Below are 21771 nucleotides of genomic sequence, written 5' to 3'. Positions count from 1 at the left end.
CCACCCATGCTGTAGGTGCACACGGAGTTTTTACTACATCTGTACACTTATAAAGAACCCCAGTCAGACTGGGGCATGCAGTGTGGGCCGAAGCCCACCTGCATTAAGCACGACATTACTACCTCAGCTGTGTTGGGCAATGCAATGGGATATTTCTGTGTACCGCCAGTGGGTTCCAGGGAGCCACCCATGCTGTGGGTCGACAGGGACTTCACAATAGGGAGTTGTACCTGCCTGTGTCTATGAATTAAAAAGCCCGGTCTGACTGGGGCATGCAGACACCTTGACAGAATGAATAGTGTGTGGCACATAGGTTCCCCATTGCTATGCCCACGTGTGCAGCTCCTGATGGCGGTGGCACAGGATTCTATTTCTCATTGCTTCTGTACAGCATTGTGGGCTATCGCTCCGCCACTTTTAAAGAGGGTCGCTGCCTAGCCGTGCCAACCTCTGCAGTGTGTGCCTGCGGTCCCTCGTCATGGCAGACGCAATTCTAAATAGACATGAGCGTGGTGTGGCATGAGGGCAGCTGAAGGCTGCGCAGGGACACTTTGGTGTGCGCTGTGGGGGGGAGGGGGGGCGGTTGGGCAGCATGTAACCCAGGAGAAGTGTCAGTGGAGTGTCATGCAGGCAGTGATTGTGCTTTGTTGGAGGTAGTGTGGTGCTTAGCAAAGGTATGCCATGCTAATGAGGGCTTTTCAGAAGTAAAAGTTGTTGGGAGGGGGGGGGCCCACTCTTGCCGGTATTGTGGCTTAATAGTGGGACCTGGGAACTTGAGATGCAGCCCAACATGTAGCCCCTCGCCTGCCCTATCCGTCACTGTGTCATTCCCATCACTTTCCTGAATTGCCCAGATTTTCACACATGAAAACCTTAGCGAGCATCGGCGAAATACAAAAATGTTCTGGTCGCCCATTGACTTCAATGGGGTTCGTTGTTCGAAACGAACCCTCGAGCATCACGGGAAGTTCGTTACGAATAACGAACACCCGAACATTTTGGTGTTCGCTCATCTCTACTGTCCATTCCCAGTGATTGAGTGTTCCCAAGTCAAACCGTGTGTGGAATCTCTTATTTTCTACCGCCGGTGAATCAATGGTGTGAAGGAATGGTAGTATCACGAGCAACAACTTCTACAGTCCACTACACACTGCCCCCACTGCTTGTTTGATGATTTAGAGGGCCATCCCATACAAGAGTCAGCCACCCCTAGTAGTGGTAAGGCGGACAATAACAGCTCAGAGATATGTTCATGACATTTTGTAGCCACATGTGCTGCCTCTGATGACAGAGCTTCCAAGACGCATTTTCCAGTCGAATTATTGAGAATATACTTGCATTACCATTAATGGATTTTCAAGGGATATGACTAGAGATGAGCGAACGTACTTGTCTGAGCTTGATACTCGTTCGAGTATTAGCGTGTTCGAGATGCTCGTTACTCGTAACGAGTACCACGCGATGTTCGGGTTACTTTCACTTTCATCTCTGAGACGTTAGCGCGCGTTTCTGGCCAATTGAAAGACAGGGAAGGCATTACAACTTCCCCCTGCGACGTTCAAGCCCTATACCACCCCCCTGCAGTGAGTGGCTGGCGAGATCAGGTGTCACCCGAGTATAAAAATCGGCCCCTCCCGTGGCTCGCCACAGATGCGCTCTGACATAGAGGAGGGAAAGTGCTATCTTGGTGGAGCTGCTATAGGGAGAGTGTTAGGAGTATTATAGGCTTCAAGAACCCCAACGGTCCTACTTAGGGCCACATCTAACCGTGTGCAGTGCTGTGGAGGCTGCTTTGTGCAGTGTTGCCCTTTTTTTTTATTTGGTATATCGGCCGTGCAGAGCATTGCGCCCTGCAGTAATACTCCAGGGACAGAAGTGCGTAGGCAGGGACAGAAGACATATTGATTGAATATAGGCAGTGGGCCTTTGCAAAAAATTTGGGGCAAAAAATCTATTTGGCCTGCTTGTGACTGTGCTCAGTGTTCTGGGTCTGTCTGTGCTGGGTGTAGTAGTTCTACAAAATCATACGCAGCCAGCTAAGTGTTACAGCAGGCTTGCGCCAAATTATTTCCTGGCTCTGTCTGGGCTGTGAAATCACTGCTGTATTGCAGTCCACAGTGCAACACTCTGCAGTTCTGTGACATACTCCAGGGACAGAAGTGCGTAGGCAGGGACAGAAGACATATTGATTGAATATAGGCAGTCGGCCTTTGCTAAAAAATTTGGGGCAAAAAATCTATTTGGCCTGCCTGTGACTGTGCTCAGTGTTCTGGGTCTGTCTGTGCTGGGTGTAGTAGTTCTACAAAATCATACGCAGCCAGCTAAGTGTTACAGCAGGCTTGCGCCAAATTATTTCCTGGCTCTGTCTGGGCTGTGAAATCACTGCTGTATTGCAGTCCACAGTGCAACACTCTGCAGTTCTGTGACATACTCCTGGGACAGAAGTGCGTAGGCAGGGACAGAAGACATATTGATTGAATATAGGCAGTGGGCCTTTGCAAAAAAATTTGGGGCAAAAAATTTATTTGGCCTGCCTGTGACTGTGCTCAGTGTTCTGGGTCTGTCTGTGCTGGGTGTAGTAGTTCTACAAAATCATACGCAGCCAGCTAAGTGTTACAGCAGGCTTGCGCCAAATTATTTCCTGGCTCTGTCTGGGCTGTGAAATCACTGCTGTATTGCAGTCCACAGTGCAACACTCTGCAGTTCTGTGACATACTCCAGGGACAGAAGTGCGTAGGCAGGGACAGAAGACATATTGATTGAATATAGGCAGTGGGCCTTTGCAAAAAAATTTGGGGCAAAAAATCTATTTGGCCTGCCTGTGACTGTGCTCAGTGTTCTGGGTGTGTCTGTGCTGGGTGTAGTAGTTCTACAAAATCATACGCAGCCAGCTAAGTCTTACAGCAGGCTTGCGTCAAATTATTTCCTGGCGTTCCGTGAGCGAAGTCAGCCTCCAACCACAGGCCAATAAGCGGCACATTTAATTACAGCGTTCTGTTTCTGCATTACTGGTAATACAGCATGCTGAGGGGTAGGGGTAGGCCTAGAGGACGTGGACGTGGCCGAGGACGCGGAGGCCCAAGTCAGGGTGTGGGCACAGGCTGAGCCAGTGCGGTGGCCAGGGGTAGAGGCAGGGCCAGACCGAATAATCAACCAACTGTTTCCCAAAGCGCCCCCTCGCGCCATGCCACCCTGCAGAGGTCAAGGTGCTCTACAGTGTGGCAGTTTTTCACAGAGACACCTGACGACCGACGAACAGTGGTGTGCAACCTTTGTCGCGCCAAGATCAGCTGGGGAGGCACCACCACCAGCATGCGCAGGCATATGATGGCCAAGCACCCCACAAGGTGGGACGAAGGCCGTTCACCGCCTCCGGTTTGCACCACTGCCTCTCCCCCTGTGCCCCAACCTGCCACTGAGATCCAACCCCCCTCTCAGAGCACAGGCACTACCATCTCCTGGCCTGCACCCACACCCTCACCTCCGCTGTCCTCGGCCCCATCCAGCAATGTCTCTCAGCGCACCATCCAGCCGTCGCTAGCGCCACTGTTTGAGCGCGAGCGCAAGTACGCCGCCACGCACCCGCACGCTCAAGCGTTAAACGTGCACATTGCCAAATTGATCAGCCTGGAGATGCTGCCTTATAGGCTTGTGGAAACGGAGGCTTTCAAAAGCATGATGGCAGCGGCGGCCCCGCGCTACTCAGTTCCCAGTCGCCACTACTTTTCCCGATGTGCCGTCCCAGGCCTGCACGACCACGTCTCCCGCAACATTGTACGCGCCCTCACCAATGCGGTTACTGCCAAGGTCCACTTAACTACAGACACGTGGACAAGCACAGGCGGGCAGGGCCACTATATCTCCCTGACGGCACATTGGGTGAATTTAGTGGAGGCTGGGACAGAGTCAGAGCCTGGGACCGCTCACGTCCTACCCACCCCCCGAATTGCGTGCCCCAGCTCGGTGGTGGTATCTGCGGCGGTGTTTGCTTCCTCCACTAAACCACCCTCCTCCTCCTCCTCCTACGCAACCTCTGTCTCGCAATCAAGATGTGTCAGCAGCAGCACGTCGCCAGCAGTCGGTGTCGCGCGGCATGGCAGCTCAGCGGTGGGCAAGCGTCAGCAGGCCGTGCTGAAGCTACTCAGCTTAGGAGATAAGAGGCACATGGCCCACGAACTGCTGCAGGGTCTGACAGAGCAGACCGACCGCTGGCTTGCGCCGCTGAGCCTCCAACTGGGCATGGTCGTGTGTGACAACGGCCGTAACCTGGTGGCGGCTCTGCAGCTCGGCAGCCTCACGCACGTGCCATGCCTGGCCGATGTGTTTAATTTGGTGGTTCAGCGCTTTCTGAAAAGCTACCCACACTTGTCATACCTGCTCGGAAAGGTGCGCCAGCTCTGCGCACATTTCCGCAAGTCCCACACGCACGCTGCCACCCTGCGGACACTGCAACATCGGTTTAATCTGCCAGTGCACCGACTGCTGTGCGACGTGCCCACACAGTGGAACTCTACGCTCCACATGTTGGCCAGGCTCTATGAGCAGCGTAGAGCTATTGCGGAATACCAACTCCAACATGGGCGGCGTAGTGGGAGTCAGCCTCCTCAATTATTTACAGAAGAGTGGGCCTGGTTGGCAGCCATCTGCCAGGTCCTTGGAAACTTTGAGGAGTCTACCCAGATGCTGAGCGGGGATGCTGCAATCATTAGCGTCACCATTCCTCTGCTATGCCTCTTGAGAAGTTCCCTGCAAAGCATAAAGGCAGACGCTTTGGAATCGGAAACGGAGGTGGGGGAAGACAGTATGTCGCTGGATAGTCAGAGCACCCTCATGTCTGTATCTCAGCGCGTTGAGGAGGAGGGGGAGGAGCATGAGGAGGAGGGGGAAGAGACAGCTTGGCCCACTGCTGAGGGGACAGATGCTGCTTGCCTGTCATCCTTTCAGCGTGTATGGCCAGAGGAGAAGGAGGAGGAGGAGGAGGAGGAGCATGAGGAGGAAGGGGAAGAGACAGCTTGGCCCACTGCTGAGGGGACAGATGCAGCTTGCCTGTCATCCTTTCAGCGTGTATGGCCAGAGGAGGAGGAGGAGGAGGAGGATCCTGAAAGTGATCTTCCGAGTGAGGACAGCCATGTGTTGCGTACAGGTACCCTGGCACACATGGCTGACTTCATTTTAGGATGCCTTTCTCGTGACCCTCGCGTTACACGCATTCTGGCCACTACGGATTACTGGGTGTACACACTGCTCGACCCACGGTATAAGGAGAACCTTTCCACTCTCATTCCCGAAGAGGAAAGGGGTTCGAGAATGATGCTATACCACAGGGCGCTGGTGGACAAACTGATGGTAAACTTCCCATCCGACAGCGCTAGTGGCCGAAGGCGCATTTCCGCGGGCCAGGTAGCAGGGGAGGCGCAGAGATCAGGCAGCATGTACAGCGCAGGCAGGGGAACATTATCCAAGGCCTTTGCCAGCTTTATGGCTCCCCAGCAAGACTGTGTCACCGCTCCCCAGTCAAGGCTGAGTTGGCGGGAGCACTGTAAAAGGATGGTGAGGGAGTACGTAGCCGATCGCACGACCGTCCTCGGTGACGCCTCTGCCCCCTACAACTACTGGGTGTCGAAGCTGGACACGTGGCTTGAACTCGCGCTGTATGCCCTGGAGGTGCTTGCTTGTCCTGCGGCTAGCGTCTTGTCAGAGAGTGTGTTTAGTGTGGCTGGGGGAATAATCACGGATAAGCGTACCCACCTGTCAACCGACAGTGCCGACAGGCTTACACTCCTCAAGATGAACAAAGCCTGGATTTCCCCAGACTTCTCTTCTCCACCAGCGGACAGCAGCGATACCTAAACAATACGTAGGCTGCACCAGCGGATGGAAGCATCGTTCTCTATCACCATCCAAAACGGGAACCTTTTTGCTTCATCTATCTTTGTATAATATTCCTCCTCCTCCGCCTGCTCCTCCTCCTGAAACCTCACATAATCATGCCGAACGGGCACTTTTTCTTAGGCCCACAAGGCTCAGTCATATAATTTTTCTAAACAATTTTTATACGTTTCAATGCTCATTAAAGTGTTGAAACTTTCACCTCAACCAATTTTTATTTTTACTGGGCTGCCTCCAGGCCTAGTTACAAATTAAGCCACATTAACCAAAGCGATTAATGGGTTTCACCTGCCCTCTTGGTTGGGCATGGGCAATTTTTCTCAGGTACATTAGTACTGTTGGTACACCAATTTTTGGGGGCCCTCGCCTACAGTGTAATCCAATTAATTTTTAGCCCACCTGCATTACAGCTGACGTAACATCAGCTGTGTTGGGCACTGCAATGGGATATATTTATGTACCGCTGGTGGGTTCCAGGGAGCCACCCATGCTGTGGGTCCACAGGGAGTTGTAAATGCATCTGTCCACTTCTAAAGAACCCCGGTCTGACTGGGGCATGTAGTGTGGGCCGAAGACCACCTGCATTAAGCACGACATTACATCAGCTGTGTTGGGCACTGCAATGGGATATATTTATGTACCGCCGGTGGCTTCCTGGCACCCACCCATGCTGTGAGTCCACAGGGAGTTGTAACTGCATGTGTCCACTTCTAAAGAACCTCGGTCTGACTGGGGCATGCAGTGTGGGCCGAAGCCCACCTGCATTAAGCACGACATTACATCAGCTGTGTTGGGCACTGCAATGGGATATATTTATGTACCGCCGGTGGGTTCCAGGGAGCCACCCATGCTGTGGGTCCACAGGGAGTTGTAAATGCATCTGTCCACTTCTAAAGAACCCCGGTCTGACTGAGGCATGCAGTGTGGGCTGAAGCCCACCTGCATTAAACATGACATTATTACCTCAGCTGTGATGGGCAATGCAATGGGATATATTAATGTACCGCCGGTGGGTTCCAGGCACCCACCCATGCTGTGGGTCCACAGGGAGTTGTAACTGCATGTGTCCACTTCTAAAGAACCCCGGTCTGACTGGGGCATGCAGTGTGGGCCGAAGCCCACCTGCATTAACCACGACATTACCTCAGCTGTGATGGGCAATGCAATGGGATTTTTTTATGTACCACCGGTGGGTTCCAGGGAGCCACCCATGCTGTGGGTGCACACGGAATTCCCATTGCGGATTTGTACCTGCCTGTGACTATTTATAAAAAAACGCGGTCTGACTGGGGCATGCAGACACCTTGACAGAATGAATAGTGTGTGGCACATAGGTTCCCCATTGCTATGCCCACGTGTGCAGCTCCAGATGAAGGTGGCACAGGATTGGATTTCTCATTGCTTCTGTACAGCATTGTGGACTATCGCCCCGCCCCTTTTAAAGAGGGTCGCTGCCTAGCCGTGCCAACCCTCTGCAGTGTGTGCCTGGCAGACGCACTCATAAATAGACATGAGGGTGGCGTGGCATGAGGGCAGCTGAAGGCTGGGCAGGGACAGTTTGGTGTGCGCTGTGGACACTGGGTCGTGGGGGGGGGGGGTTGGGCAGCATGTTACCCAGGAGAAGTGGCAGCGGAGTGTCATGCAGGCAGTGATTGTGCTTTGTTGGAGGTAGTATGGTGCTTAGCAAAGTTATGCATTGCTAATGAGGGCTTTTTAGAAGTAAAAGTTGTTGGGAGGGGGGGGGCACTCTTGCCACTATTGTGGCTTAATAGTGGGACCTGTGAACTTGAGATGCAGCCCAACATGTAGCCCCTCGCCTGCCCTATACGTTGCTGTGTCGTTCCCATCACTTTCTTGAATTGCCCAGATTTTCACAAACGAAAACCTTAGCGAGCATCGGCGATATACAAAAATGCTCGGGTCGCCCATTGACTTCAATGGGGTTCGTTACTCGAAACAAACCCTCGAGCATCGCGAAAAGTTCGTCTCGAGTAACGAGCACCCGAGCATTTTGGTGCTCACTCATCTCTAGACATGACATATATGGTAGTTCTTGATTGGTTCCTTTACCTTTTTATATCATAACTGAGATTCCCCTACACAAGTCTCCCTGACGAAGCTTTGCAAAGCATGCATTGTTTTACAGAGATCTAGGAACTGCTTTAGTTAGTATATTGTGTATCCAGCCCTTGTTGATTATTCACTTCTGCTAATTTATTTCTGTGGATATTGGAATGAACACTGACCTTGTTATGATGATTCATTGATTCCATTTCATCGTTCTTTTGGCACTGATCTAATTTATATGTAGTTTATACATAACTATGGGGTGGTGGCATTATAAAAATTGTGAAGATTTTCAGAGTAATGTGCTCACCTTTTCTGTATACATTAGAACACACTCTTTATAAATAGTTGTGATTTATTTGGGACCTTTATGGGTCTATGATTTCTGAAGTACAGTATTTGGAGACACTATGAAACATAGCAGATATAATAAAAGAGTCAGATGGGGACCCTCTGCCCATTTGAAAAACGTGAGCTGAATTCAATATGGTGGAGTTCAAAATGGCTGTCGAAAGCATCTCCTCTACCAAAAAATACTTTCATACATTGGAAGTTAATTTTATCATAAATATAACAGTTAAAAGAGCTTGTCCAGACTTTTGCTGTGATAATCACAAAACCACTTGTTTCAATAGGATTTCAGTGTTTCTATTTTCACTGTTCAGATTCTTGGTCGTTAATTATACGGGCAAGAAAAGATAGGTCTTGCCTGTGGTGAATACTATGTGCAAGATCAATAGGGCAGCACCTATCTTCCCTCGGTTATTTACTATCTCCTGCACTCTGGCGCAGAGTTTGAAGAGCTGGCGAGGGGGAAGGAATTCCCATCTTTCAGGTGAAATTGTGTTCCGTACCGCGAACGTATTTGCGCCCACAATTGTCTAAATAAGCTCTAAGCAGAAGTTCCAAATGATTTGATAATGCCTGCAGTCGTAAGCCCTTTTGCTCTGTATTGGTCTACAACAAGTCAATCAGTAACCATCCAGAATATAGCTGATCTTTTCATGTCTTAGGATCAGAGTACAGTATCCACAAGACGGTAGCATAACAATCTCCACCTTGTAGAGCTTGAAAACACCAGACCACTGCTGAAGCGAAGGGAGAAAACCTGAAGAAGAATGGATAGACACATTAAGAACATTCTTGTTGTATCCTTTGGATTTTTGCTATTATTTACAGCTTTTGGGGGGCTTCAGAGTTTGCAGGTAGGTAAATTGTTAAATAATGTTGGATAGGCTACTTCTTTGTAAATTGTATTTTGTAATGAATATTAGATTGATTCATGGAGCTCTCATAGACTTGCACAGGAAGTCTGACTTGAGGCTCACTCACATGAGCGTATTTTGGCTGTGTATTGCGCACGTAATATTCAGTATGCAGCAAATATGCATGTAACATGTCCATTCACTGCATATATTATGCCCTCGTAGACTATAATGGTGCATATTGCGCTTGTAATATGTTCCAATACAGGACCTACAGCATATTTTAATACATGTGTGTGAAAAGTGTAGGCCTATATGGCCTGATGTAAATCAACAGGATTTTAACACTGGGTATTACCCACATAATACGCTTGGGTGAGGCAGTCCTTCCTCTTCACACAACAGATGCTATGGAATTGGAAGTGAGTGTGGCATTCACGTGAACTGTAGGCAGCTGAGACCAAAGTGGTTGATTCTCCAATGGAGCCCTGGATAAAAGCTCCCAACAGTGCTTACTAGCGGGGCTCACCAATGAGGGTGACTGGAAAAAAACCTGGGTGATAAAAATAAAGCAAATTTTAAAAACCCTCCGTTAAAAGCAAGGTGACAGTTTTAACTGTGTAATTAGCCTATTATGAATTACCCCCTTGTGTTTGTCCTTGCTAATAATTGGATTCCAATGCATCAGATCACATAGCCGTATTGCCGTGATGAAAAAGCACCTAGCCAGCCAATATAGTGCCGGACGCTTTTAGGTTGGGCCCAAAAAATAGTCATGGAACTATCTTTTGGGCCGGAATACGTTGGGCACTGCATGGGCTCCTATAGGAGCCAATGACAGTGGCTGGAGAAGGGAGGTAGTTTAGCAGTGGCTGGAGGGGAGGAGAGAAGAGGGAGGGAGTTTAGCAGTCACGCTGCTAAACTCCCTCCCTCTTCTCTGTCATTCATTCGGCAATTTAAAATCCACGCCTGCTGATAGATCAGCACTACAGTACAAGGTACAGCGCAGAGAAGACGCAGCTGAAGGTGAGTATGTATCCTTATTGTTTTTTACACTACTTTTACTGGTTTTTCAGGGAAGGGCTTATATTTATAGCCCTTTCCTGAAATCCAAGGACAGGGAGCCAGCAGCAGGATCCTCTACCGCAGCTGTCACACATGACAGCTGCGCTAGAGAATTGAAGAATTCCTCTGCTGCATCTGTCGCAATTTAGATGTGTTCTGCATCCCCGCGGGGGACATGGCAGTGGCAGAGAGGTAAGTTTTTTTTATTTATTTTTTTTTACACTAAAATTATTGTTTTTCAGGGAAGGGCTTATATGTAAGGGTCCCTACCCACTAGCGTTTTTTTTTTCCGCTGCGAATTCGCTGCGTTTTTTTTTCCAATTGTCAATGGGAGTTTCTAATGTTAAAAACGCAAAGCACCAAAAACGAATTCACAGCGGAAAAAAAAAACGCTAGTGGGTAGTCACCCTAAAGCCCTTGCATGAAAAACAAATCAGAAGTGCCGGCAGGCCATTGTTTTCAATGAAGCCGCTGGCAGCAGCTAAGGAGCATTGAAAAATGCTCGAGTCTCCCATTGACTTCAATAGGGCTCGTTACTCGAAACGAGCTCTCGAGCATTACAAAAAGCTTGGCTCGAGTAACGAGCACCCGAGCAATTTGGTGCTCGCTCATCTCTAGTCATAACATGCAGTAATAAGCCAAAACAAAACAGTTTGGTACGGTGTTAACCAGTAGAACAAAATGAGAGAAGAGAAACCAAGTAATCTGTGTGCGCAAAAAAAAAAAACGCTGCTCGCATGAGCGGAAAATGTGTGAATGGGCACAGCTGTGGCAGAGGAGCGCGATGCTATCCCATTTCTTTCAATGGGATGAAGGCAACCCCTGCAACGATGATTTTCGGGCTGGGGCCCTCAAATATAAGCCCTTGGATCTTCGAGCACCATGGCTCAGCCAATCAATGCAGCATTATAAAAGTGCCCCTTTGTTACAGCCCTGGGTATAAATAGGTGATGGAAGAGATCTCTTTGTTTTCCAATATATATTTATAAATAATTATTAGAGCGCCCCTTTGTTACAGTCCTACTTATGTATAGTTGATGGTAGAGATCTCTGTACTGACCCATGATATATTTATACACAGTTACTAGAGCACCCCCATGTTACAGTCCTGGGTATAAATAGATGATGGAATGTATTGTTTCCTGATATATTTTTACATAGCTATTTTAATGCCCCCTTGTTACGGTCCAGTATAAATAGATGATGGAAGAGATCTCTCTAATGTCTGCATATATATTTACACATAATTTGTAGAACTCCCCCTTGCTACAGTACTGGATCTAAATAGATAATGGGATACAACTCTGTATTGTTCCCTGATATATTTATACATTGTTATTATAGCGCCCCCTTGTTAAAGTCCCGCATAAATAGATGATGGAAGAGATCTCTGTATTATTCCCTGATACTTTTACACATAGTTATTCGAGCGCTCCCTTGTTACACTCCTGGGTATAAATAGATGATGGGAGAGATCTCTGTATTATCCCCAGATATATTTAAACATAGTTATTAGAGCACCCTTTTACTATAGTCCTGAATATAAATAGATAATATGAGAGATTTCTAGATTGTTCCCTTATAAATTTACAGATAGTAATTGGGGCGCCCCCTTGTTATAGTCCAGTGTATTAATAGATGCTGGGAGAGATCTCTTTATTATTCCCCGATATAGTTACACATAGTTATAAGAACGCCTCCTTGTTACAGTCCTCGGTAAAATAGATGACGGGATAGATCTCTGTATTTTCCCATGATACATTTATACATATTTATTAGATCACCCCCTTGTTACAGTCTCGGGTAAAAGCAAATGATGGCAGAGATCTCCGTATTTTCCCTGGATATACTGTACCTAGTTTTGAGAGCGCCCCATTTGTTACAGCTTTAGTTATAAATAGACGATGGGAAAGATCTCTGTATTGTCCAGCTGAGACACATGACATGCACGTTGCAGCACAGCTATGCCTTTTGACATGTGCAGCACAGACACAGCTCTGCTACATTACATGCATGATACAGACACAGACACAGCTCTGCTACATGACATGCACGGCACAGACCCAGCTCTGCTACATTATATGCACATGTCATAGACACAGCTCCACTACCCCACATGCTCGGCACATACACAGCTCTGCTAAATTACATGTGCATCACAGGCACAGCTCTGCGACAACACAAACTCGGCACAGACCCAGCTTTGCTATACTACATGCGTGGCACAGACACAGCTCTGCTACATGACATGCATGGCACAGACACAGTTCTGCTACATTGCATGCATTGCACAGACACAGCCCTGCTACAATACATGTGCGGCACAGGCATGTCACAAATACAGCTCTGCCTCATGACATGCGTGGCACAGACACAGTTCAGCTACATCACATGCACCACACAAACACAGCTCTGCTACATTAGATGCACGCCATAGACACAGCTCTGCAACATGACAGGCACATCACACACAGCTGTGACATATGACATGCATGTCACATGACATGTGCAGCACAGACACAGCTCTGCTACATGATATGCGTGGCACAGACTGAGCTCTGCTACATGAAATGCACCTTATAGACACAGCTCTGCTACATGACATGTTCAGCACATATAGAGCTCTGCTACATAAAATGCTGTTTTGCCAACTGGAAAATAACAAGTTCGGATACGGCTTTAAAGAATGACAAATGTGTTGATAGAACACAATTTATTAATAACAATGAATAAATTATAAAAACAAAAAAAAGTTACATAAAAATAGGTGATATTACATAAATGTTTTGGTAAACAATAATTAAACAATGGTTACATTAATACTCACATCACGGAGAGCCTTAGGTATACATATCTGCTTTGTACATCAACCAGAGAAGCAATGGTAAAAAGTCAGAAAATAGGAGGGCTTCTTGGGAATGACACTGTGAGAGGGCATTCCCCATCACAGGTCCAAAATGCTTATAACTCCCCAAAACCCTCTCCTGTGTTTTATACTTTTTATGATTCATTGCTTGGATATTTGCATCACAAATATCAATGCATGGAGTTGCTTGTTGGAAAAGGTCACAATTAGAGATGAGCGAGCATACTCGAGACGAGCTTGATGCTCTTCGAGTATTAGGGTGCTCGAGATGCTCGTTACTCGAGACGAGCACCACGCGGTGCTCGTCTTGATTACACGAGCACTGACCATTGAATTCAATGGAGCTGGCAATACAGCCGGCTCCATTGAAAGCAATGGGCTGCCGGCTAGCGCGGGATGAATTTTCGGGAAGGGCTTTAAAATATAAGCCCTTACCTGAAAATCATCCTAAAATGTGTAAAAAGTAAAAAAAATATATACTCACCTTGTCCCGGCAGAACGATGTTAGCCCATTGAATTCAATGGAGCCGGCAATACAGCCGGCTCCATTGAAAGCAATGGGCTGCCGGCGATCGCACAATGAATTTTCGGGAAGGGCTTAAATATATAAGCCCTTCCCTGCAATTCATCCAGAAATGTGTAAAAATAAAAAATATATATATACTCACCTGGTCCCGGCAGACGGAGTTCAGCTGCGGTCAGCTGGCAATTCTCCTGAACTGCTCTCTGTAGTATTCAGCAGTCGGGGATTTAAAATCCCCGCCTGCTGAATGAGCTGCCTCTGATTGGTCACAGCCTGACCAATCAGAGGCAGATCTCACTCACACCCATTCATGAATTCATGAATGGGTGAGTGAATGCTGCCTCTGATTGGCTCAGCGCAGCTCTCAGCTGAATGACAGCAGTTCAGCACCACAGTGCAGGGGACAGCAGGAGAAGACTCGGCTGTGCCCCGGCAGCTGAAGGGAGGTGAGTATCTATTTTTTTTGTCTTTTAAATCACTTTTAATTCATTTCCAGGGAATGGCTTATATGTAAAGCCCTTCCCTGAAAAAGAATTCAGGTGTGCCAGCGGACCATTGTCTTCAATGGAGTCGCCGGCAGCAGCAGCGGCTCCATTGCAGAGAATGCCTGCATTTTTAATTCTTTTTTACACTAAAATCTTTCTTTTTCAGGTAAGGGCTTATATTTTTAATCCCTTCCCAAAAATTCATCCCGCGCTCGCCAGAGGAGAGGAGAGGAGAACGGTCGTTATGCTGACAGTGGGGGGGGGGTGTCTCATTCTTGCCACTATTGGCTTAATAGTGAGACCTCAGAGCCTGAAATGCAGCCCTGCATGTTGCTCCTCGCCTGCCCTATCCATTTCTGTGTTTTTTACATGACTTTGGTGATTTGCTAAGATTTTCACAAATGAAAACCTTAGCGGAGCACCAGTCATATACAAAAATGCTCGAGTCGCCCATTGACTTCAATGGGGTTCGTTACTTGAAACGAACTCTCGAGCATCACTGAAAGTTCGACTTGAGCAACAAGCACTCGAGCATTTTGGTGCTCGCTCATCTCTAGTCACAATCCAAAGTGACCTTTAACCAGTTCAGACAAATAAAACGGATTCTTAAAACAATGACAGCAGTAAGCTTCAAATATACATAAGTCCCCCATTCAGTCTTAAGACAATGCTGAAAGATTTGCATGATTAATTAGACAATAGATCACAAGACTCTTTAGACACTGGTGATAATATGTGCCGATATTAACTTGGTTCCAGCAGGTCTTTAAGACTCAGTTATACAATTCTTAAAATGTATACAGTGAACATTCAAGGCTGTCGGAATACCAGATGGAGGGCTACAAATAGCCATTTATATTTGCACCACACATGCATGGCACAGACACAGCTTTGCTCTATGACATGTGTGGCACAGACATAGTTCTGCTACATGACATGCACAGCACAGACTCAGCTCTGCTACATGACATGCGCCTCACTGACACAGCTCTGCTACCTGACATGCGTAGCACAGACACAGCTCTGCTACATGACATGCATATTTCACAGACACAGCCTTGTTACATGACATGCGCGGCATAGACACAGATCTGTTAAATGACATGTGCATGTCTCAGACACAGCTCTGCTACATGACATGTGCCTCATAGACACAGCTCTGCTGCATGACATGTGTGGCAAAGACACAGCTTTGCTACTTCATATGCGTGGCACAGACACACACATCCCTGCTAGATGCACTTGTGACACACACAGTTGAACTACATACATTTTGTTAGGACCGGCAGCTCTCGGGGTCTCCGCGTCTGCACCACCGGTCCTATCACCCGAGCTGATCCGGTGCGGCGCAGGGGAGCTCCGGTCTTGGTGACCTCCCCGTGCCGTCGGGGTCCCGGACACTGGCTCCGGGCGCGTGCCCCTGTGCTCAGGGGGTGGTGCCAGGGTGGTCAGTTGCTGGAGATGCGGCGATGCAGTCCACGTTGCCATGACATCCTGACTAGCAGCATCTGCACTTGCTGCCTTCTACCTGGGTCTGGTTGCTGGCAGGCTCCCCACCCCAATCAGCTGCTGGGGCAGGAGTACTGACAGCATTTAAACGTGCCTGTTTCTCTCCAGCATTGCCAGTGTATGTTTGTCTCCAGGCTGCACCCGCATTGTTCTCATCTGATTTCCCGTTGTGGCCCTCTGCTTTGGAACCTGACTTTGACTTCGCCTGATCCCTTGTACCGCGTATTCTCCTGTTGCCGACCCTGACTTCCTGACTTGCCTCTGTGTCTGTTTGTCTTGGTATTTGTTTGTAAGTTTGACCCCCTGCCCCACTTCCCTAGTGAGTATAGGGACCGTCGCCCAGTTGTCGCCCTGGGGGGCAAGTAGGTAGGGACAGGGGTTGTGGGTAGCTTTTAGGGACTTCCATTACCCGGACCCCAGTTCCCTGATACATTTTTTTGTCAGCCTGTGCTGGTGTAGGATCTGTGATGAAGTCACTGTCATGTGACCCTGGACTCTTCCCACTCAGGTGACTGATTACATTATGGTGACATCATCACAGATCCTATGAGCACACGGCTGCTGGCAGGCTCTGTCTTTTATATATGCTTTAGGAGCTGTGATGGCATCATCATCATTTGATCAGGGGGCAGAGATAAGTGCTGGTGGCTGATCCCATGTCGGTGACATCATCAAAGGTCCTGTGAGTACGTGGCTGCTGTCAGGCTCTGCATGCTTCATGCTGTAGGACCTGCGATGACATCACCAGCATGTGATCAGGGGTGGAGCATGAGAAGCACCAACATACATACTCACAGACAAGTGGTCGTTAGTAGTTTGATAATGGGAGAGATCTCTGTATTGTTCCCTGATATATTTTTACATATTTATTACAGCGCCCCTTTGTTACAGACCTGGGTATAAATAGATGTTGGGAGAGATCTCTGTATTGCCCCCTGATATATTTATACATATGTTTTAGAATGCCCCTCAATCATCACTTTTCTTAATCACCCATTCCATTCATTACTTTAGTTGCTCGCCTTTGTATGCGCTCAAGCACTGATATGTCATTCCTGAGTATTGATGCCTAAAACTGTCTGTAATATTCCATTTTTGGTTGGACCAAAGACTTCTAAAAAGGGAGAACAATGTTCTCGTCATGTGCCCCTAGACATCTTGTGATGCATTCCATGATCCTATTTGCCTTGGTAGCAGCTGCCTGACACTGGTTGCTTGAGTTAAGCTTACAGTTAATTAAAATCCCCAAGTCTTTTTTCATGTTTTCCAATTCAGTCTGTAATGGTGACATGTATTTCCTCTGCCCATGTGCAGAACCTTACATTTATTAGTGGTAAACCACATTTGCCACATTTCTACCTCCAGCCTATCCAGATCCTCTGGCAGTCTCCTTGCGTTCTCTCCTGTTTTACTTTATTTACATTGTTTTGTGTCATCTGCAAATATTGATATTTTACTGTACAATCCTTCAACCAGGTAATTAATATATATATTAACTATAATAGGGCCCAATACTGCCCTCTGTGGTACCCCACTAGTAACAGTTACCCAATCAGAGTAGGTACAATTTATAGCAACTCATCTTGCATCACACTTCTCAAGATGTACTGAATTAAGGCTTAAGTTAAAGGAAACCTGCCAAATCTGATAAACTCATTTTCGGTGTTTATAAAACAGGGAATGTGTAGCCTGGGGGTGAACTTCATATACTTACCCAGTTCCCCATTCTCACGCTTTGTAATGTAATTTATCAAGTAAGAAAAAGAGAGCGCTACCTAAGCAGATATATTGTCAGCAACAGGACCTAAAGTGTGGGCCTAAAAATTGCAATGATAGATATGCCATTTACAGTTGGAGGGGACACAAATTCTTAAATTTGCTACAGGGGCCTATTATTCCTTTATACACCCCATGTGTAGTACAATATCCCCATAGCTCTTCAGCTCTGTTGTTTTTTTTCTTATTTCCTCTTACACCCCAGTATTTTCTGCACAGCAGGATTTGTCATTGTGTACTAATTATCATAATTTGCAGTTTTCCAGAGACTTCATGTGGGTCCATATAGGTTATAACTGCAATATTTAATCTCTTGTCTTTTTTCTTTTTTAGAGCAGCCTCAATGTGGATCAAGGCCTCGGTGTTGCTTCACTAAGTGTCATCTATGGAGCTCTGATTATCTCTTCAATGTTCCTTCCTCCAATTTTAATTAAGAAAATTGGCTGTAAATGGACAATTGTCGCCTCTATGTGCTGCTATATCACATATTCCCTTGGTAATTTTTACGCTAGCTGGTAAGGAAAAATCTATATCTAAGTGCATTAATTGAAGTCATGTTCAGATTCTGGTCACTGTGATATAACGAGAAATTCCCTCCAATTTCAAAAGTTCAATATGAATTGGACAAACTAACAATATTTATTCTGATTATAAACACTGTATATGAATTCTTTTTAATACTAATAGAAACTCTTTGCTTTGTTGTCAATGATTGCCTGGAGTCTGGAAAGTAAATGCTGAGTTCCCTCCCTTGAGGTGCTTTATCAGGCCTTTACTGCAGCTTTCTTCAGTTGCTGTTTTTTTATGGATCTTCCTGTGAAGTTCCCTTACATGATTTTCGCAGCATTTTACTGAAACTGAGCAAAAATGTATAGCTCTATACACTTCAGACTTCATCTTGGTACATCTGTCTGCCATCACATTATCAATAAAGACTGAAATGAAAAAGGTGGTGGAGTAAGGGTAGTTTCACATCTGTGCTCGGGGATTACCACAGGCGAACTGTTCTGTCTAAGGGTGCCCACCCACTAGCGTTTTTTTACTGCGAAATTCGCAGTGTTTTTTTTTTTCTGCAGGGGTCTTTGGGCTATGGGACATGCAAAGCTAAAATCGCGATCGCGCAAAATCGCGATATCGCGGTAAATCGCGATTTTGCGCGATCGCGATTTCTACATTACAAGTCCCATAGACCCCCTGCAGAAAAAAAAAACCTGCGAATTTCGCAGTGAAAAAAAACGCCAGTGGGTGGGCGCCCTAAGGATGGAACTGAACAGCGCCGAACAGACCTCATTGACTATATTGGGGTCAGTTTAGTTCTGCTCAGGTGCCTGGCTTTTATACGGAAAAATAAGCGCTGTATGTGACTGGAAGTTTCAACATAAATGCGAAAAAATGCCTGTGTTGGTGGATCTGATTATAGCAGGCCCATATAAAAACTGAGTGAGACTCGAAGGGCTTGTTTACAAGAGCGCATTTGTGTTGTGTATTATGTGTGCAATTTTGACGCACGTAATATGCAATGAATAGGCCCCATTGATCACAATGGGTTTGTTCACAGAAAATACACAGCATATACTATCTTTGTGCATATTAGGGTGGCTTCACACGAGTGTGTTTTTGTGTGTGCATACGCACGCACAAAAACACGCTTGTATTTGTAACATTGCATTCCCTATTGTGTGTGCACATGTCCGTACTTTGCAGGTGCGTTCCTGCAAAGATAGGACATGCGTGCACCATTGGGAATGTACGCATTGTTTTCAATGGAGCCGCATTATTTTTCAGGGAAGGGCTTTACATATAAGCCCTTCCCTGAAAAAAAAAACATTTTTGTGTAAAAAAAATAAAAACATAAAAAATACTTACCTCTCCGCCGCTGCCGTGACCCCCGCCGGGATGAAGAACACATCTGCCGCATGCGGTAGATGTTTCCTTCACCCCGCTAGTTAAAAGAATTCCCTGCTGCTACATCTGCCACATCTGTGGCAGATATAGCGGCAGAGGAATTCTTCAATTCTCTACCGCAGTTGTCACACATGACAGCTGCAGTAGAGAATCTTGCTGCCGGCATCCCCGTCATTGGATTTCAGGGAAGGGCTTTAAACATAAGCCTTTCCCTGAAAATCCAATAAAAATAGTGTAAAAAAAATTACCTGCCTTCAGCTGCCAGGGCTCAGCCGCGACTTCTGCCGCTGTCCCCAACTTAAAATCCCCAACTGCTGTTAGCTCTGATTGTGTTTGGCTGAAGCACTGATTGTGATTGGCTGAAGCACTTTAGCCAATCACAATCAGAGCTACCAGCAGGCGCTACAGAGCCAGGGACAGCGGCAGAAGTCGCGGCTAAGCCCCAGCAGCTGAAGGCAGGTGAGTATGCTTTTTTTTTTTTTAAACACTAACTATATTGGCTTTTTAGGGAAGGGCTTATCCTTAAAGCCCTTCCCTGAAAGCCCCTCAGGTGCCGGGGCTCAGCCGCGACTCCTCGTGCTGTCCCCAGCTCTGCACTGCTGTGCTGAGCTATCAGCAGCCGGGGATTTAAAATCCCCGCCAGCTGGTAGCTCTGATTGTGCTTGGCTGAAGCACGGACGGACGGCTTCCATGGCAGTAAATGGAAGCCGTCCATCACGCTATCTTTCGCTATAGCACAGCGGAAGATAGCGTGAAAAAGCTTCCCACTGCCGACCGCATCATATGACGAGGCCGGCGTGTCATGTGACGCTGTGGTCATGTCATATGACGAGGCCAGCGCATCATGTGATGCTGTGGGCGTGTCATATGACTCTGCCGGCGTGTCACATGACACTGCAGGTGCGTCATGCGGGACGTCGGGCAGCGGATCTGGAGGTAAGTATAGGGTCTCTGGGGGGGCGCCGTGACGGACTCCGCTGCGGAATTTACCTTGTAGAGCCCGTCACGGTCGTGGGCACTAGGCCTAAGAAAAGGGGGGAAAAAATCTTAAACAAACACACATGTTTATTTTCCTAAGCAGAATCGATGCTGTGGCTCCGCTTTTATAGGGAAGAGAACGGAAATGACACCATTGCTAACAATTGTCCTCCAAGCATAAGTCAGTTATTTCTTACAGCGGGTTTAACAGCAGATTGCAGCTGAAATACGGTAAAACAGTCAGTTGATCAAACATCGTGTAGATGTCAAATACCTGCCCACCAGGGTGCCACGGTGGCAGAAAGGTGAACTCTACTCCCACCTGGTCAGGAGCTCTTTCTGTGATGTACTCACTTCTCAACTCACTGACTGTAGCTGCCTAGCTTGTCAGACTTTTTGCCCCAGTAATGAGTTTAGTTACTCACAGGTGAGCAACTGGAAACCTACCAGGAAGACTTGGACTGAATTTTACCTCACCTAGTCCAAGTGTCTGGGCGAGATATATACTCCATCCAGAACTTTCACCTGTATTTTCTCTTTATTATCGGTACTGTGGATAGCTGCGGCTAGCCGCCATCGGACATGTCCAGTACAGATTTGACAAAAAAAATTTTTCCCACGCTGTTGCTAGGTGATGACATGGAATCCGCGACCTTTCCGCAATGGGAATTGCGGAAAGGCCATGTGTTGGATGTCTTGATTGACATCAATGCAAGCCGTCCGTGTGGAATCCATACTAAAATAGAACTTGCTGTGATTTTTCCTTGGTTTGCAGAAATCACAATTCGATTCCGCGAGTGTGCAGGAAGAAGTGATTATCCTTAACATGTAACAAACGGTATTTGCTGCAGATCCGCAGTGTGGACGCCGACCACAGATTCTGCAATGTAAATCCATTAGTGTGCAGGCGACCTATGACTGGGGAAAAGAAATGGAATAAGAGGAAAAGGGGAATAAAGGGGGAAGAAGGAAGAAAGGAGAGAAAATTAAAAATAAGAAAGGAGAGGAAGAGAGAGGAGGAAAAACAGGGATACATTTAATTTATTCAGTCAATTTGTAATGTGGAATATGGGTTATGCCAGGGACCACGTGTTTTTTTTTTATTTATCAGGACAACCTTTATGCTGGTATATTACTTTTTCATAAGGAATTATTACATTAATCTTGAGACAGAAGGTGCCACCACAGCCGTCCACTTCATAGCAATTGCCCTTCTGGCCAAAAACATTTCTTGTAATCGAATAAGGTTGAAACGGCCGAGCTGAGCGTGCCAAGTGGGTAACACCATGGGGATTGCAAGGTGGTTGTCACAGGTGGCTCTGTAATCCCTCACATCAGTGGTGATAATAGGGCTCTGCTCAGCTGTCACACAGTGGCAAGGATAATGTGTAAGGACAAATTTGCAATAAACAATTGTTTTGTCATGGGTGATACCAGTACTTCAACCTGAACTCCCAAGTGTAGTGGTGGTGAAATAACTTGAGACAAGTCCAGTAGGTTTTT

At 47.0% G+C, this 21771-nt stretch overlaps 1 protein-coding gene across 5 annotated transcripts in view; it reads left to right on the top strand.

Moving 5' to 3' along the window:
- The window catches only part of UNC93A (unc-93 homolog A), a 114347-nt gene that overhangs the window by 51864 nt on the left and 40712 nt on the right, over nt 1–21771 (top strand). For 3 of the 5 annotated variants that reach the window (XM_066596132.1, XM_066596133.1, XM_066596131.1), the window contains exons 2-3: nt 8970–9161; nt 17719–17900. In XM_066596132.1, coding sequence (XP_066452229.1) covers nt 9075–9161; nt 17719–17900 — 269 coding nt within the window. In that variant the 5' untranslated portion in view covers nt 8970–9074. The remainder of the gene's footprint in view (nt 1–8969; nt 9162–17718; nt 17901–21771) is intronic. The other 2 variants (XM_066596135.1, XM_066596134.1) reach the window with 1 other exon arrangement.

The sequence above is a fragment of the Eleutherodactylus coqui genome, chromosome 3 (assembly GCF_035609145.1).
Source record: "Eleutherodactylus coqui strain aEleCoq1 chromosome 3, aEleCoq1.hap1, whole genome shotgun sequence".
In the NCBI taxonomy this organism is placed as follows: Eukaryota; Metazoa; Chordata; class Amphibia; order Anura; family Eleutherodactylidae; genus Eleutherodactylus; species Eleutherodactylus coqui.
Note: the sequence above shows the minus strand (reverse complement) of the source record. Positions and strands in the feature narration are given on the sequence as shown.